General features: G+C 43.4%; 1 protein-coding gene across 2 annotated transcripts in view; it reads left to right on the forward strand.

The window, feature by feature from the left end:
- The window catches only part of ABTB3 (ankyrin repeat and BTB domain containing 3), a 162,535-nt gene extending 144,982 nt beyond the window's left edge, over window positions 1–17,553 (forward strand). For both annotated transcript variants that reach the window (XM_063154388.1, XM_063154389.1), the window contains 6 exons: window positions 7,214–7,319; window positions 8,114–8,216; window positions 9,971–10,052; window positions 10,997–11,065; window positions 13,787–13,900; window positions 16,345–17,553. In XM_063154388.1, the coding sequence (XP_063010458.1) occupies window positions 7,214–7,319; window positions 8,114–8,216; window positions 9,971–10,052; window positions 10,997–11,065; window positions 13,787–13,900; window positions 16,345–16,554 (684 nt within the window). In that variant the 3' untranslated portion in view covers window positions 16,555–17,553. The remainder of the gene's footprint in view (window positions 1–7,213; window positions 7,320–8,113; window positions 8,217–9,970; window positions 10,053–10,996; window positions 11,066–13,786; window positions 13,901–16,344) is intronic.
- The last annotated feature ends 512 nt before the right edge of the window (window positions 17,554–18,065 follow it).

The raw sequence follows: 18,065 nt of genomic DNA on the forward strand, positions 1-18,065 counted from the left end.
CCAGTTGGATGAGGTCACGAGCCAGTTTCATCCACTGCTTTTTCTGCCCACAGCAATTTATATCAGCTTGTCTTTGGCCTATTTTTTTTTGAGAAAATACACAATCTTTTAATTCCAAATAATCTCTCTTACAGCTTTCTCCCTTTCCCTCATAGGACCAGTAAGGAAAGGAGCTCTTTGCCATTTCTTTAGATCCTGTGTGGCCATGCATTGCTGAAGGGCATGTGTGAGTCTACATGTGCATTGAGCACATGTGCTGAAGCATTGTCTGAAGCTCCTAGAGGTGCTTCACACCAGGAAAACTTGGCTTAGGATTATAAGTGTTCCTGCTAGTGTATTGTCTAAAACTAAATCAGCTTGAGAAAGTCATAGGAGCAATCCTTCACCGCCACACCTTCATTGCATTCTGAAGATCTCATTCCATCCTTCCCATCCATTTCTGTCCATGACAACATGTTTATTTTATTTATTTTATTTTAATATTTAGCCCATTAGTGAGGTGTTGGGCAGCCCAGGCTTGTTGAAAGATGCAGGAAACTACTTTATAAAGATGTTTTCTCAGGATTTAAAATTCCTGGAGTTTTCAAACCTTTAAAAACGCACCTACAGGCAGCTGAAGAAATATGCAGGAGTGCACAGACTCTTTTGGAAGGCTGAGCTGCTTGAATAACAGCCATCAGTCTGGTGTTGACAGTTATTGAGAACAAATAGCAATTCAGAACAATAACCAGTTTTAAAATTCCAAAAGGATTCAGGCATGTGGGTATCTTGAGAAATCTAGCCTATATGGTTTAAAGCTAAGGTACTCTTTCAGCAGTAGCTTCTCCATTTGGAAACTGAAATCTGTTAAAAGGAAAGTTTTGGGATATTTTTAAAATACGTCTTTTCAGAGACAGCCTCTGTCAGAGATGCAGTAACTATGAAAAAGTATTTTCATGTCTCCATCAAACAGAACGCAGCAGGAAAGAATGAAGCATCTGGCTGTTGTGTTCCAAGAAAGCTTTCAGATGCTGAAGGTTGAGATGAGCATTCAGTTTCTCTGTTGCTGGGATTGATTTTCTTGTTTTTCTGGATTTGATTCTTATAAAATAAATGTTGGAGAATGTCAACAGGCTCAGCTCATGTGTGTGTTCTACTAAGTCCAGGCATGGTGGTCAGCAAAAATCAGTTATTTCCCCAGGGTATGCATATGACCTAGAAAGTGACACTGGAAGACAAAGAGCTAGAAAATTCAACTTTTTCCCATTGCTTCCTGGTGGGCTGAAATGAATGTTTCAGATGAGTTTGAGTGAAGCTGTATTTGTTGCATGAAGCCAGAGTGCCCTGCTCTGCAGGAAGGGCTAAGGGTAGACAGGAGAGGTGAACCCTGTGTAGCATTGGGACCAGCACTCTGTTATAATCGTGTCCCAAAGAAAGTCTTCCCCTGGGAGAGTGGTGTCCGTGTTTCTCTTACCTGGACACCATCAGAAAAGACTCCTGTCTGTCTTGTTGAACTGCTTTTCAACAGAAAACTGAGCTTTTATTGTAATGAAAGGTTTCATTACAATAAAAGATATTTATTTCCCACAAAATATTTTACATTTCTTGAAAAAATTAACACCTGAAAATGGAGTATTTTGGCTGATGACTGAAATACTTCAGCTGAAGAAAAAACGTGGAATTTCCACAGAGGAGACAGGCACACCAAAACCTGCACTAAAAATAACCTTGAAGACATCCCAGTATGCTAAAGTGTCTGCTTATGGATTCCATGGAGTGGCTAATGCCCTTCTGTGTGTCATCCAGTGCCCAGCCAGCACACAGTGATCCATCTTTTGGCTGGGACTTGCTGTGATTTGTTAGTCAGGTTTCACTGTTCTCAAGCAACTGCAGTGATGTGTAGCATTGCCCATTGTCACTTGGAGCACTTCTGTGTCTGAACAGTTCCGAGCAAGCCGGAGCCAGGTTATCCACACATGTGCGTCCTGCATTCTGCGTGTGAGATGCGAGCGCCAGGTACTGAGTGGCATGTTAATAACACACTGTTAACCCCATCCTGGGGTTTCATAACACACATTCGGCTTGGTACTTACTAACACAGGTTTGATTTTGTTCCTACCCTTTGCTACCTTCTAAAATGTTCCCCTGCCAGAGGCAGGAGCCTTCTTCATTTACAATAAATAAATGCCGTGGATGTGACACCTGCCCTTTCCTGGGCACTCACCCAGGGATTAGACTGTGCCCGTGGATCTGAGCTTTTTACATACAATGCACAGCTGGGATATAAAGAGCCTTTTGAAAAGGAGGCTTGGCAGCTTTCCCAGAAGCAACGGAAGAGTCCATTTCTGCCTTACCTGTGATTAGTTCTTTTCCGTTTGTGCTTGCAGTGGAGGGGCTTGAGCCCAGCACTAACAAAACCCATTTTGTTGTGCAGTTGACTGCTTCTAACTGTAGCTCCAGCCTCTGGGGCTTCCCTCCCTTTCCAGCTGTTTGACTAATATTAATTCTGTGTATGCTGCTTAACCATCTAGGAGTGACCATCTGAAGTGGCATTTATTTAGTTTTGAGGCATTTGCTGAGCGTGAATTATGCAAGAGGATGGTAGTGGGATCACCTGTGCAAGGGTGGAGACAGTTTTGAGATGGAAAAGGTCTCAGAGTTTGAGTGTTCAGGAATGGGGGACATCAAAAAGTCCTCTCTGTTACTTCATTCTTTATCATCTTTTTCTGGGAATGGGGAGCATGAACAGAGGACTCATTCAAGGGTATCCCAGCATGTCATGGATAAGTCATCAGTGGGCTAGGGGTATCCTGAGACTACGGCTGCTGGGAAATGCATGTGAGATGGCTGACTGGAAAGAGCACTTCTGCCACTCTGCATTTAGCAGAGAAATGGGTCCCCCAAGCATCCTCAGGACCAGAGAGAGAAGATACCTTTGCCAGTGCCCCTGTTCTCTGAGCAGTGTGGTTTCTCAGTTTGCTGAGGAGTTGAGTATTAACAGGCAGACACCAAGCCCAGAAGAATGTGTTACTTTTTCTGCCTTCATGTAGTGAGCTTTTGGTTTTTGGGCTATGTGGTAGAGGAATTTGAGGGCCTGGCAGACAGGTTAAAACAGCATCAATGGAGCTGTGCTGGTGAATGTAGCATCAGGAGAAGAAAACCCCAAAACATTGCTTGGGATTTCAGAGGTAAAGGAAAGAAGTCTGACTTGTTAACAAGAAGTTACCCTTCAGGGCAGCCATGTGGAGGTGGTAGGGTGTCTGTAGGCTGGTAAGAACTAAGCAGTGGGATTTGAGCAGTCTGCAACACACATTTCACCCTACAGAATTTGGGGCATAGACACGTGTCTTGCACAGGCACTGGAGAATATTGGCTATGTATTTCCCATTGTGTCCAGTACCTTGTAGGAACACATCTCAGAATAGCTGTGCTGCATTGATCTGTGTAACCTGGAATGGAGGAAGCTCTCCCAGGTATGTGCTGAAGCCTGGAGGAGACTTCCCTGTATCCTGCCACAGACCCTTGTCAGATGGACACTGAGGAAAAAACATCCCTGCCCTTCCCACCCAGGTCTTCACCTCTTCTCAGATCAATCAACAAGGCATCTCTGGTCCAACAACTTGAAAGCCTCCAGCTTTACTTCAAAAGAATTTATAAATTCCCCTCACAGTTCAAGTGCATTCAGCAGGACTGGGGAATTCCTTTAGATCTCTGCTGAAGAATGCTTTTAAGACAGGGGACTGCTTGTATCTACAAAGCAAAGTTGCTTGCTCACCAACTAACTCTCTGCTGGAAGCACCATCTCCCTCAGAAGACTCACTGTTGTTGTTCCTGTTCCCTCTTCCCTATCTGTAAACTACCCCGTGGCTAGGTAAATATTTTTATTATGTCCTGTGCCAAGCATTCTTCCCCCTCCCACAGGAGAAGATGTGCATCGGCTCCCTTGGAGCGCAAAGGAGCGCCCGTGTCTGAAGGGAGGCTGGCCTCTCTCCAGGTGCCAGCCTCACACATCCTGGCACAAGGTGTTCCAACATCAAACTGTAGCAAGAAAACAAACTTTGGTTTGCTCCTCCAGTGTTAATCTTGCTGCCCACAACTGCTGCAGTGAGCTCTTACAGCTGGGCTTTCACAGTTAGGTTGATAGGATGAAAGGATAAACAGGGAAGAATTATCCATCTTGGTGCTTAAATGGGAGCTTCTGAGCATCTCAGTGCGGGTACCTGAGTGCTGGGCACTGTGTGAAGGTGAAGGTTGAATAGGCTGAACATGTCCTGTTCCAGGGGAATGCTTGTGCCCCAGGTCATGGACTTCTCAGTTGTTCCCAGACACTTCACAGGCAGCCCAAGTCCTCCAAGAGCAGGATTTGGCTCAAAAAAGCCAATTTTTCCCCAGCCATCCAGCTACAGATGAAGTATTCCTTTTCCCTCTCCTATTTCTGCCTGGTTTATTGGTAAAAGTAAGCAGAGGCACTGTGGGGAGCAGATTCTGTGCCACAGTCCTGTGAGCTTGGTTACATGCTGGGGGTGTGGGGAGAAAACTTGGTGTGCTGTAATAATTTACCAATCCCCTCCCTTGCTGCTGTTTGTTAGCAATGACTCTAAATAAGCACATGCTTCAGATGTTGCTGAGCTCATTTTTTGGCCTTTGGATGGTATGAGATGTAAGTATTTAATGTTACCAGTAGAAACCAAAGGTCTCCAGCCTCCTCTCTGCCAAATGAGGTCAGTGTTCTGCATGGGAAGTCTGAAGCCACTGTCTTGTCTGACGGCCCTCTTTCTTTGATGTGTCCATCCTAAGGTCTCTTTTCTCTTTGTCCCATCTCTGTTCCATGTCTTGGGGTTTTTAAGCATCTCTCATGTGGATGTATCACGTTTTGAGCTAATTAGAGCTTAGTTTACACCACTTTTTTCATGGGCTTGTGGGCAAAGTGGTTTTGTAATGGGCTTGTATCTGCACACCACAGAGCTGGTGACCCAGGGAGCTGGCAGCCGCTTTCCCGTGTAGGCAGGCTCCCATGGGATTGTCTGCAGGCATGACTGGTTCTTTATGTTGGCTGGACTTACTAGCTGGACTTCCCCTTCTCCCACTTGGGTGGCTGAGTTTGGCCTGTCCTTCCCTGGTCTCAGTGCAGCTGGATGTCCTGGTCCCTGGTGCTGTGGTTTGGTCTGGTGAGTTGGGCCTCCAGCTCCTAACGAGGCACTGCAAAGCCAATACCCAGATTTTCCATCAGCACATTCCCACAGACACTCTGGAAGGAGGAGATTCATTGTCTTTATTGATGCATGTGTGTGTTTTTAAGAAGCTATTGCATGGGCACAGCTGTGGCTGGGAGTGGTGAGTTCATGGAACCCATGAAAACCTCAGTGACACAGGCAGGACCTGTGCACCCCAGCAGATTGGGGAGGGGGCTGCCAAGAGCTCTCCTTTTCAGTGCACTTTGCTTTTATTCATTGCAGGTAAAGGTGAGCATTGTTTGTCCTCTCCAGAAGCTTCCCTCCACTCTAACCATGGAATTGTCCCCATCTTCTGTTGTATTTTCTGACTTCTAGCATCTGCCAGATCCAGCTGGGAGCTGCCCTGCTGGTAATCAGCATCCCTGCAGACACACTCCTCCCTGCCTGACTCAGTCGGCCCTGGTGCTTTGGCACAGCCCTTCTGAGCAGAGAAGAAATTGCTCTTTCTGCCCTGTCTGTCTAAAGCTTCCCCTCCCAACCCTCCCAGCAGCTGAGTCACTTCCTTCTTGAAATCTGGCCTTACATCTTCCTTTTCTCTTTAGCCTGTGATCCACTCCCTTTGTGAGGCGCTTTGCAGGGCTCCGACAGGAGGATGCAGAACAGTGAGATGCTCCTGGCGTGAGACGCCCTCCTTGTCGTGGAGCCACAGCAGTGAGCCCCTCTCTGAGGGCTGGGCCCTGTGCCTGCTGAATGGTGTCTCTCAGTACGAGAGTTTCTCTTACCTCAGAGTTTCTTTCAGTGCTACATCTGATGTACTAATAGAAGCCAACTCCTGCCTGCGGCGAGCGCGTGTAATTTCCTTTGCCATCAGCATGTGCCTGTGAGGGAACAGCTCTACCCCTTCCCACCCTGTTTGATTAGATTCAGTTGGAGAGTCATTACAGCATCTCTGCCACTCCTCCTTGTCACTCGTGGGATTTAAGGAGGACTTCTGAAATGTGCTCAGAGCAAGGAAAGCTTCCATTTCTGCTTCTAAAGCCTGGAGATATTTTTAATGTAACAACTCTATTCCTCAAATTTTTATACTATGATATTTTTTTTGCCCCTCACCTGCTTATTTCCTTCGTCTTTGACCCTCTTATGTCTAAGTGTCTTGCCATTTCACAGTTTCGTGGTGTGGAGAGACTCACCAGCCAACAGGGTAGTTAAAAGATGTCACCATGAATTAGCAGTGTGGCACTGCTGAACTTGTCTAGACTTGCTCTGGTTATCAGCAAAGTGTGGGATAAAATTTGCCAAAGCTTTTAAATCCTGCTTTCATCTGGGACTTAGGTACTTAAGCATTAAATCCATTTCACTACCCTTGCATCTTAGGCATACAAATATTCAAGGAGCTTAGGAAAGCATCCTATGGGTGTCTTGCCCCCAAAGTTGGGGCAGAAGAGGGTAAAGGCCCCGGACCAGACCTGGTTCTACAAGGGTCTGGCTTCCACAGCACAGTGGTGCCCACACTGGTGCCAGAGGTGTAAGAGCCCATAAAGAAACATTTGGGATTGAATGAGTGGCTGGCTCTGGTGCCTCAGTCACTCTGTAGAGGAAGGGTCTGTGTGTGAGACTGCTGCACTTCAAAATGTATGCAGGCTGTGCAGCTGCATCTGCCTGTAGCTCGGGTTTCCTAAGACGTGACCAGTGACCATTTTCTAAAGAGCAAAAAAAAAAAAATCATTTTCCAGTACAGTAAGTCTGCAAATAAAATGAACTCACTGTTGTAAAGGAACTTTGTTTTTGCAGAGGGGACTGGGCTATGGCATTTTGTAGGCAAAGAAGACTTGTCATCCAAGGAGAAGACTTCTTAATTTAAAATTATTTGTACAGAAGACATAGCAATCAAGTAAATGAGAACTGCCGTTTCTAACAAATGCTAATAATTGTAAGCTCTTATTTTAATAAAGGTTCAGCAGTCACACTTTTCACCTTAAAACAGGCAGCTGTTGAGAACAACATAACATGTCCTTTGCATACTGATCTTATGTTGCATGCATTTGTTTTCTTTTGTGTAGAACGAGGTGATCAGCCAGCAGCTCTCTGTCATTTTCACTCATTGCTATGGACCATACCCAATCCCAAAGCTGGTGGAGATTAAGCGCAAGCAGACCTCCCGCCTGGGTAAGTGTCACTGCAAGATCCTCATCAGCTCTCCAGGAAGAGCTGTGGGAAGGCTGCTGCTGACCAGGTGCCTGAGCAGGGCGCAAGTCAAAAAATCTCAAAGTCAGAAAATTTGAAAGACAGAATTAGAAGAAGGAAGGGCCCCAAACTTAACTTGGCCTAAAACTCCCAGTGACATCAGGAGGGTCATCAGGTGCACTGGAGTGGGGCCGTAAATCTGCAAAGATTTGTCTGTGTTGCTCATTAGGCTGGGATCCAAGCCTTGGCCCTGGAGCAAGGTGTCTGTCTGGATCTCAAACCACTCTGGCTGGCTGCAGGTGATGCTGCACCAGCACAGCCCTCCCAGCTTGGTCAGCAGAGCCCAGGGTGTTTTCATGGGACTGTGAGAAGAGCCAATCAATTTTCTGGGACCCTTGTTCCCTTGACAAAAACTTCCTCACACAGGGAGTGGCCTAATAGAGTATAAATGAGCAGAGGGCCCCCCAGCATCTGCTGAGCTGCAGTTGGCTCTGGTAGCAGAGGTGGAGGCTGTGCCGGTGTCACACGGCAGGGATGGCTGGCTGTTGTTTCAGCAAAGGTCGTCACGGACTTCAGAGCTTTGAATTCCCTTTGTCTGAACTCAGTGTGGTTGTCTCAGGCTGTCCAAAATAGCTTTATGGGCTTTACTCACTAAAAACAATATCCTTCTATTTTGTTGCTTTCTTTTGTCAAAACAGGGAAATATTCAGTATGTTCCAGACCTCTTCCAAATTAAAGTTATTGACTTTTTTGTTTCCTTCTTTTTGTGATTCTAGATCCCCATTTTCTTAACAATAAAGAGATGTCAGATGTCACATTTCTGGTGGAAGGAAGACCATTTTATGCACATCGAGTGTTGCTATTTACTGCATCGCCAAGGTAAAATAGAGACACATCTCTGGTTTTTTAACAAAAATAGAATTTGATTTATGGGTTTGTGGGGTTTGTTTGTTAGTTTTGCTGTCCCAGTTCTTTAAAGGCTAGTGGCCTAGTCTTCAAGTTTTTCGTAATCAGAACATCCCCACAGCTTGTTCCTGGTTGATCTGCCAGATATTTAACAAGTGCTCCTGTCAATAGATTTTCATCCAGTGAATGATCCATGCTTCTGGCCATGTATCTGACTTGGTTGCACTGAGGCACATTGGCATGGTGCTCATTCCTGCACCCAGTTCTCGACCATACAGGAGGCATGGTACTTTGATTATTAATAATTTAATGAGTGGTAAATTCTTGTGAGTGGTTAAATTCTGCCTTGCATCAGTTTCAGCAGTCTCCAGGAAAAACAAGCTACTATCGCACAATTCTTGACAGCATTCGACAACTTTTAAATGAATTTAAATAGCTGTGAAACATACCATACTGTATCCAAAGGCAGTATTTATAGTTGGTTTCCTGTGCTCAGAAGGCTGAACGTGAATTTCCCAGCTTAACCCAACTCAAGAGTTGCTCACAAACATTATATATTTGTGTGCAGCTGTATAATTCAAGGTGTGCTTTTAAGCAAATCTTGCTGGCCCTCCAAAACAGCTTATTTTGAGATGTGAGAAGGACAGAGCTCTGAATTTGGATGATGTAAGCAATATGGGAATTGATGCTAGTTGTGCTGCCAACCCACATCACAGAGCAGAGAGATTTGAATGAAGTAACTGCAGTAGCTGACCGTGCCTTCAACTAAGAAATGGATATTGGTGTTTAGAGCTCCTTAGTAATGTACAAATACATTCCAAACTCCAGCTTTAAGCCTACTAAATTGTGTTCATAATAGAGTTTGACACTAGTGAAAGCAAGTAAATTGTTATCTCTATTTTAATTAACAAGATGCAGTCATGATGAGAGAAAGGTTACCATCCAGCAAATGCTGGTCTTGATAGATAAGCTGAGCTCTGAACTACTGCTGGAAGGTCAGATGAATTAACAAAGAGAGAAAGTACAAGGGCAGGTGTTTCTGGCAACACATTTCCCATTTTCACCTTCTGATCAATGGGGATACCTGGGTTTGAGAAGTAGATTGTTACGTATGTATATATCTCACATAAGTTTGCAATAATTAACTAAAAATATGTGAGCTTTTTGTCCTGAAACTTGTGTCTGAATTTCAGGTTACGATAATCAGAGAACAGTAACCTATCCAGTTTCTCTCATGCCTCTTCTCACACAATTATTGCATAGCAGCATTAAAAGTCTCAATGTCTTTTTTTTGTTTTGTTCCAAAAGATTTTTTAAACCAACGTAATGGACATAAGGCAAAATCTATCGCCCTCAAAAAAGGAAAACATTCAGGTTTTAAATGTTGCAGATCTTCATGTTGCCTTCAAGAAAAAAAAAAATTGGTTCTGTAATATGTGTCATTACAGAATCTGAGTTTCAGATGTACATTTTACTCTATTTTATATTATATGTATTTTCCAGAAATTTCTAATTGAAATCTTACAGAGAAAAGCTTCTTCCTTTTGGTTTGGACTTTATGTTAGTGTCTAAATCTGGATGCTTTTTGGTGACAAAAAGGTTCATTTCAGTATACTGTTTTTGCAAGAATTGATGCTGTCATTCCATTGCACTTCTGTACTGTTTTTACTGCATTTTTCCACAGAGATAATTGGGCTGGTATTTCAGTTTTGCTCCTTTTTATTTAGGTTTAAAGCATTGCTGTCTAGCAAGCCCTCATCTGATAGTACTTGTATTGAGATCAACTATGTGAAGTACCCCATCTTTCAGGTACAGTCCCCACGCTGAATTTGAATGGAACTTGTAAGAGAAACACCATGCATGCCCTGTCCAAATTAGTACCTATGTATTTGATGAACCAGAGCAGTGGTTTCATAAGCACAGGCTTCATCTCTGTTCAAGCACTGCAGAGTTCTATTGATTACAAATGTGCCTCAGCAGATACAGCAGCAAGCATTTCACTGACATGGGCTGTGCACACAAAGTGCTGCCTGTCAGCATAAGGCATTTCTGTAGTTGGCTCTTTCTGTGTTTAATGGACAGGTTTGGAAGAGACACACTTCATTCCCTTCCTTAGCAGTGCTCTCCAATCAATTTAGTGCCATGAAACAGCAGAGCTTGCTCTCTGTACCTGTAGCATGGATGTGCTTCCCTTGCTTTGAGCTGGAGCTCAGGCAGCTCCATGTATTGACTGCTGCTGCTGCACATAAATCCCAGCTGCCCACAATAACTGGGCTCCCTACAGAGGGATCTTAGCTGGCTTGTATTTCAGTGCAAAGCCTCCTCCTCTTTCTTATCTTCCATGCATGCCCACATGCAGCTGGATGAAGGTGGCCTTTGCCAGGGAAGGGATAAGGGAATCACCATTGTATATGCTGTGTTTAACTGAATCAGTGATGTGCTTAACAGACTGGGAAATACACTGAAAATTCAAAATGAGTTAATCAGTTTCCTGCAAACTGTGTGGAACTTACAAGGAAATCAAGACAATTTGAGGGTGAGAGTTGAGACATTAGACTACCTGTGAGAAGGAAACACTGAACTTTGCAGACTGAGAGAATAACCAAGTATATCTTTGAAATTAGGAGGCTTGAGCCATTTTTATCTACAAATCCGTGGTGGTGTTAGGAGAGCCTTGGGAATTGCCTGCATTGTCCCCTATTCTTCTATGTCTTGGATTGGTTTTTATAAACACTCCCTTTGTTTTATTACAGCTGGTTATGCAGTATCTTTATTATGGTGGTGCAGAGTCACTCCTGATTAAAAACAATGAAATTATGGAGGTAAGAGACATTTATTTAATTGCAGTGGGATGCTGACTGATCTGTGTGCCATTCACCTGAGGGCACATGGCCATTGGGCAAGACATGAGCACTCCTGTAAGAGCCAGCAGTGCCTCACCTGGAGTGGCCAGGCTCTCTGCAGTCCTGCAGGAGACTGGGAGACTTTGCAAATACCTACTTAGAGGCAAAGCTGGTGTTACCAAAATCTGGAACCAATTTCCAGGGACTTAGTGTTCCATCCTCCCTATCTCAGCAGCATTAAAAACATCCAATTTGATTTGTCACATGGGAGAGGTCTTGGGCATTTGCTGGGCTTTAACCATGAGAGAAGTCCACTGGAGACACAGTTCAGTTCAATTTCAAACATGTGACTCTCAAAGTCCCCTTCCGAATACTGTGTGCCATCATTGTCAGCTATGGTCAGCAAAACCACTCCAACTCTACAGAACTAAGATATATTGAGCAAATTCTTGATAGTCATTCAGGGAGTTTTCAGGCAGCCAAAAAGAGAGCAGGTCAGTAAATACTTGCACTCAGAGCTACTTAAACAGCTGGTAATCATCAGTGTCTGCCACCAGGATCACAGAATATCTCAAGTTGGAAAAGACCCATAAAGGACCATCAAGTCCAACTCCCTGCTCCTTGCAGGGCCATGTAAATCTAAACCACATCACTCAGAGTGTTGTGCAGATGTGCCATGAGCTCTGGCAGGCTTGGTGCCATGAGCACTTCCCTGGGGAACCTGTTCAGTGACTGACCACCCTCTCAGGGGAGAACCAATCTGCACTTCCCCTGGTGCAGCTACTTTCCTTTTCCTCGTGTCCTGTTGCTGTTGCCTGTATTGTTCTGTCCCTATGACTCTACAGTCTGGCAGCCAGAGGACTGAAATTACCCCCCTCTAGTGCAGGCAGTGTATTTTTAAGTGAGCATATCCACATCATTTTCCTGAGCTGTATAGGAAAAGTTCCCTAATTCTCTGTTTCTCTCAGAGTTTTGAAAGATTTCCTGAATTTCCAACCTTTTCTGAAATAGGGAATTTTAGACTAGGCAGTGCAGTGGCTTTATAGAGATGGGTGTGTTATCACCTAGGCTGTTAAAAAGCTTGTGCTGCATTTCAGCTGGCAGCTTGCTCTACTTTTGTGACATCTCAAAACTTCTGAGACTCCAGAATGTATGACTGATTGATTGATCTCTTGATAACAGATCTGGCCATGGTTCCTCACAGTTTAAAGTAATTACAAACCAGCACATGACTGCTTGAGCCACAGAGGCAGCTGGAATAGGATTTGGCTTTATCTTTCAAAACTGCATTTAGTAACTTGCCTTATTACACATATGATAACAAGAAGCACCAGAAATACTCCACAGAAATCTTTGCTGCAATTCATAATTGGGGCCAGCTGGCTGCTATCACATCAGCACTGCTGATTTCCAGCACTTGGATTTATTTATGGGATAAAGTAGATCTTGAGCAGACTGCACAGGAGAAGTCAGAATAATGTCATGGAAGTTTCAGGGTTTGTTTGTTCCCCAGTGCAGCAGGAGAGCCCCTTTGGGATGCAGAGGTTAGCTTTTTGTTATAAGTCCCAAATAATAAGGGCTGTGTAAAAGCCTGAATAGCTGAGTAAGTGCTATTTAAACACGTGAACAGCTTGATCTAAGGTCTGGCTGGGTTACAGCAAGGTGTCAAGCAATGAAGAGCTCCCACCTGCTTTCTAAGGCAGAGCAGAGAGCCAGAGACAATGACCTACCATGGAAAGCCAGAAAATTAAATGATTTTTCTGTAAAAGAACAGAAAAAGGGCAATAGGGGAAATACTAACGCTTCTGAAATCCATTGAAGAATTCAAAATTCAAGGCATTTTCACCCCATAGGCATGCAGAGATGCCAAGGCAGTGCCAGGGTAGGCAGTGTAGCCACAGGGAAGATGCAGGCCCAAAGAGGGAGGTCAGTGCTGGTATCAGAAGCGCTGTGGTGGAACAGTGACAGACACATGACACTCACACAGATGCTGGCTAGGCATTGCCTCACAAAGCTGGTTCCCAGCCCTGTGCACTTGTTCCTTGGAATAATGTGGGCCTCAGACAGTGTTTCAGTGCTCCTGGCCTGGACATCCCCTGACAGCTGCTCACAAGCTGGGACAAGGAGCATATGCAGATCTGATTCCTCTCCTTTGAGCCTGCTGAGGTGGCAGATTTGAAGTTTATTGTCTCTCTAGATTAAAACTGCCCAGGACAGTCATCATCATTTGGTTTGAATTCATTCCTCTGTACACTTGATCCTGACCTTTCTGCTGACTTCCTCACATCCAGCTCAGGTGCTCTGTTTCAATAAGATCTTGGGGAACAGTTGAACCAGAACTTTGGTTTTGGGGATGTATTTGCAGGTCTTTTATTGCAGTCAAGTTTGCAAAGTGACAAAATACTCTTCAAAGCGCTCTTTCCTTTTTCTCCTTGTCCCATTCCAAAGTCAGCATGTGGACCTGAGCAGCCCTTGGTGGTCTCTCTGTGTATAGATTCCCATTGTGTGATTTAGAAGAGACTGCAGAGGGTTAAAACAATCAAGCAATCTTCTCATTCTGACTTTTTGTCAGTACTTTCATGCTAACTGGAGAAGGGGCAGAGAAAAAAGTATAATGAAACAGTAAAGAAGCAAGCTCTGATTCTGTATCACTCAGCAGTTTTTGACTATTTTTTCCATGCCTTTTGTTTTTTTTTTTAGCTTCTCTCTGCTGCTAAATTTTTCCAGCTTGAAGCTTTACAACGACACTGTGAGATCATTTGTGCAAAAAGCATTAATACAGAAAACTGTGTGGATATTTATAATCATGCCAAGGTAAAAATAACTGCATATGCTTGCATGTTGCGTGTCTGCTGTAGGTTCTTGTAGGTCAGTTTTGTAATAAGTAGTTATATATGTGTGTGTGTGTGTGTGTGTGTGTGTGTGTGTGTGTATCTCATATGCTTAGTACATTTGTTGCACGTTTAAGATTTGTCATTCATTTACTGGGACTGACTGATTAATTGGTACCTGGTATAGTGACAATCCAAAATTAGTTAGTCTAAGCCCAAGGTGGCAGCTTCTCAGCTGTACCACTATGTGGGAGATCTATCCCTTATTCATGGCAGCACAAACTGGTGATTTTACAGGAATCACTAAGTGAAGTAGGCATCTCTACTTTCACCTTCCAAGATGCATTTTCCCATTTCCATTAACTGTTTTTTTCCTGCCTGAAGCCCAGTGGGGTGATACACTCAATGCTGGTGACACCTTATCAATATATAAAAATGCCATGTTGTGGAAGTGCAATGGCTCAGAGCCCTGCAAGGATAATAATGAGAATTTTATGTCTTGGAGAGTTTCTTATTGGAATCAAATTATATACTTAGCTTGTGAGGTTGCCTAAGTCATTAGACACAAAAGCATGGCATTTCTTGTCCTAGAAAACCTATTTTCACGCATTGGTGGAGGTGGTTACCACATTGATTAGTTTCAGTTTTTTCCCTCCTCATGTGGAGTAGTTAGATTTTCACTTGGAAGATGGAAATGGTACACAAATCAGTGCAGTGAAATATTCTTCAAGCATTTCTTAAAAGATTTTTTCTCTAACTTGCATGGTCTGTACAAAAGATAAAACTGATGTATTGTGACATGGTGGTTTGATTGAACAGAGTAATCCTGCAGATTGCTCCAAACCCCTGGAGGTCTGACCTCCATTCCCATCATCAGGTATTTCCTACAGAGAATAGTAATGCTGGGTCTTCGTGGACAGATAACATGCAATCAGTGTTTGAAATAGCACAAAGCACAAAGATCCACCTATAAAAATAAGCAGTGAGGTGTATCTATAGGTCCATTTAATGTAAGAGCAAAAAAAATTACAGTGCAAGAATCATTTGAAAAATATTTGATTTGTCTTGTAGCTCATATGTGAACTTCTCAATTTGTATTGCTGTCAGCAAAACCAATAATTTTGCTTTAAAATCATATTTTCTTTGAATTGGGAAATGAGGCTGTTATTTACATCCTCATTGAAGAAAATTCTTACATGCTGGGACTTAACAAACCCAGTGGCTAAATCCAGCTCCTGGTTTGCCTGTAAGAGCCCCAGCCTGCAAGTTATTTGTGCCTGACCTCCCAGTGGAAGCAGTGGAAATGGGGTACCTGGGTGGGTTTTACAGCCAGAGTCATGTTGGCAGTGCTGTGAGTTGGGCACTGCAGCAACTGCCAACCTGGCTGTGCCTCAATCTTTGACTGCTGGAATTAGTCGGGTTGGAAGGGACCCTTAAAGATTATCTAGTTAGAGCCATGGTCGGGGACACCTTTCTTGACCTTGCTGCTTTGCAAGCTCATGTGCACCTGCAGGACCTCCCTGACCTTTCCAGAGGGGGATGTGTGAGCAGGTTGGCCCAGAGACAAGTGGAGCACAGCCTTTGTCATCAAGACTGAGAGACAGATACAGTTTGGTGGATGGTCCCGTGCAGGCCCAGGAGTTGGACTCAGTGATCCTTGTGGGTCTCTTCCAACTCAGCATATCCTGTGATTCTGTAATGTGAATTTGGTCATCTTTACAAATAAATGCTGGCTGGAGAGTACTGGTATCATTAATATCCCTATGGGCATTCAATTTTTAAAATTGCTATCATAGAATTGTGGAATACCAGCTTGGAAGGTACTTCAAGGATCATCTGGTCCAACTTTTCTTTGCAAAAATACAGTCTAGACAAGATGGCCCTGCACCCTGCCCAGCTGAATCTTAAAGTATCCAATGCTGGGAAGTCCACCTCTGCCCTGGGGAGATTTTTTTCAATGGCTGATTCTTTCCATTTCTTGTCAAAGCATGAAATTTTGCATGACAGCTGTCTGCAGTCATATGTCCCATCCTTGCTAAGGACACCATTCTTGAAACATGGTCTGTAATGTTTGCCCAAACCTGTAGTTTTAGGCTGTAACTTCTAGCATGAAATCATGGGTCTGGTAAACTCTGTGGTAAAACTTCCATCAGTTTCCAAGGGAGCAAAGCTTCAGCCTGTGGAATTTTGTTTCCCCAATAGCCAGGGTCTTTTAACATGGAATTATTATGAGAATCATCAGCATAAAACACTGTTTTATTAACTCCTTCCTCTCCATGCATTTATATCTGTAAGTAAGCACATTTTAGACTGTGCCTGTCTAAAAGGCTTAGCTTGAGTATTTGTTTGTGTGCAGCTCTTATGCACTGTATTTGCTGCCTGGGTTTTATCAGAACAGTTATCTTTCTCTAATTTCACTTCTTGTAGTTCCTCGGCGTCACAGAACTCTCTGCCTATTGTGAAGGCTACTTTCTAAAGAACATGATGGTCCTCATTGAAAATGAAGCTTTCAAACAGTTGTTGTATGACAAGAATGGAGAAACATCTGGTCAGAATGTACTAGAGGACTTACAGAGGACGTTGGCCACAAGGATTCAGTCAATTCATTTGTCTTCTTCAAAGGGCTCCGTTGTGTAAAGCTGAGGAAGATGATAACCCTCTAATCAAAGACCCTGCAAGTTAAGTCTTCTGTTGCAGTTGCTCAAACCTGTTGCAGTTGCTTAAATGACTACAAAAACAGAAAATGTAAAAAATTCTACGTCACATCCCAACAGTTCTGTTTCAGCCAAAGGTGCTGCGCTGGGGCTGTGTCCCCACCTGGATGAGAGAATGCAGAAAACAAAGTTCCTCCCTGGTTTTGAGCATGCTGGGTACCAGAGTATCCAGTGAATTGCCCTTGTACTCACATTCTGAACACAAGCCTGTTCATGGAGCTTGATGCCAACAAAGGCCAGAACTCACATCAGTGAGCAGCAGAAGTCCCTGCCTGAAGGGTAGTGCTGGGGAACACCTGAATTGACCAATTAATCATTTAAGTCAGATTTGTTCCAGTGTTATACAGTTAAGAACTATATTTATCCCAAAATCCATTATCTTGTGCATTTAAGAAATGTAAGAGCTGTTATTGCTGTCCAGCAAAGATCAGCTGTATTAGAGAGTGGTAAGACTGTTATAGTTGAGGAAATATACTGGCAGATTTTTAGGGGTGGGAACTTTTTAAACTGTTCATAAAAAATAATGGGGTGGCCTTGTAGTTTAAAACCTATTTCTTAAGCTTAAAATTTCATTTTCAACAGAGCTGTGTTTGAGAATCTATGTAACATGTTTTGGTTTTTTTAAATGGTAAAATGTACATTGTGTAAACACACATATGATCAAGTTTTGCTTGTATTCTTTCCTAGGGTGGTATAATCTTGCCTAAGAGGCTATGGTTACACCAAAGAGGCACATTACCCAGAATGTCTCTAATACAGTAGTTGGTGGGGGCAGGAGAACTGCATGCTACTTGTGATTTGGGGCTGAAAACAATGACAAACTCAACAAACATGCCTTTGCATGGCAACTGTACCTGTGAAATGTTCTGTTTGTGCTTCGTTTTGCCAAGACAAATGCAATGTTACTTCTTGTCAAACTTCATTTGTGAAATTAGCTTATTTTTTTATCTGGTGTGATTGGCTGCAATATGATACCCCTGGCGCGCCTTCTCGAGATGCTGATTTCTGTTTGTTGCAGTGAAGAGATAACAACAGATCTTTAATTTAGTGATGTGTGGATATTTTGCTACTGGCCAGAGACTGTGTCTGAGTAAGACTTTTTAAAATTATAATTAAATATGTACTGTAGAATGATTTCTCACTGTATCCTGAGAATGTATAGGTAATCTACAGTGCAGGGCTTGGGTAGGGTGGGGTGGGGGGGATGTGGTTTAAATGTCAGATGTCAGCTTTGTTTATTTTGCAGCATATTGTTAGCAAGACAAATCTGCCATGTGCCACAGCATTCTGGATGCCCTCTCTGAAAACCACAGTAAGAAGCAGGCAAAGATGTTGCCTTCTCCATGGCAAAATGATATTAATATATTTATTTTTAGCATGCCATTCTAAGAAGTTTAGAAGTTTGCATGTTAACCTCTTTTTCTTTTGGTGAAG

Source organism: Melospiza melodia, chromosome 4, assembly GCF_035770615.1.
Source record: "Melospiza melodia melodia isolate bMelMel2 chromosome 4, bMelMel2.pri, whole genome shotgun sequence".
Lineage (NCBI taxonomy): Eukaryota > Metazoa > Chordata > Aves > Passeriformes > Passerellidae > Melospiza > Melospiza melodia.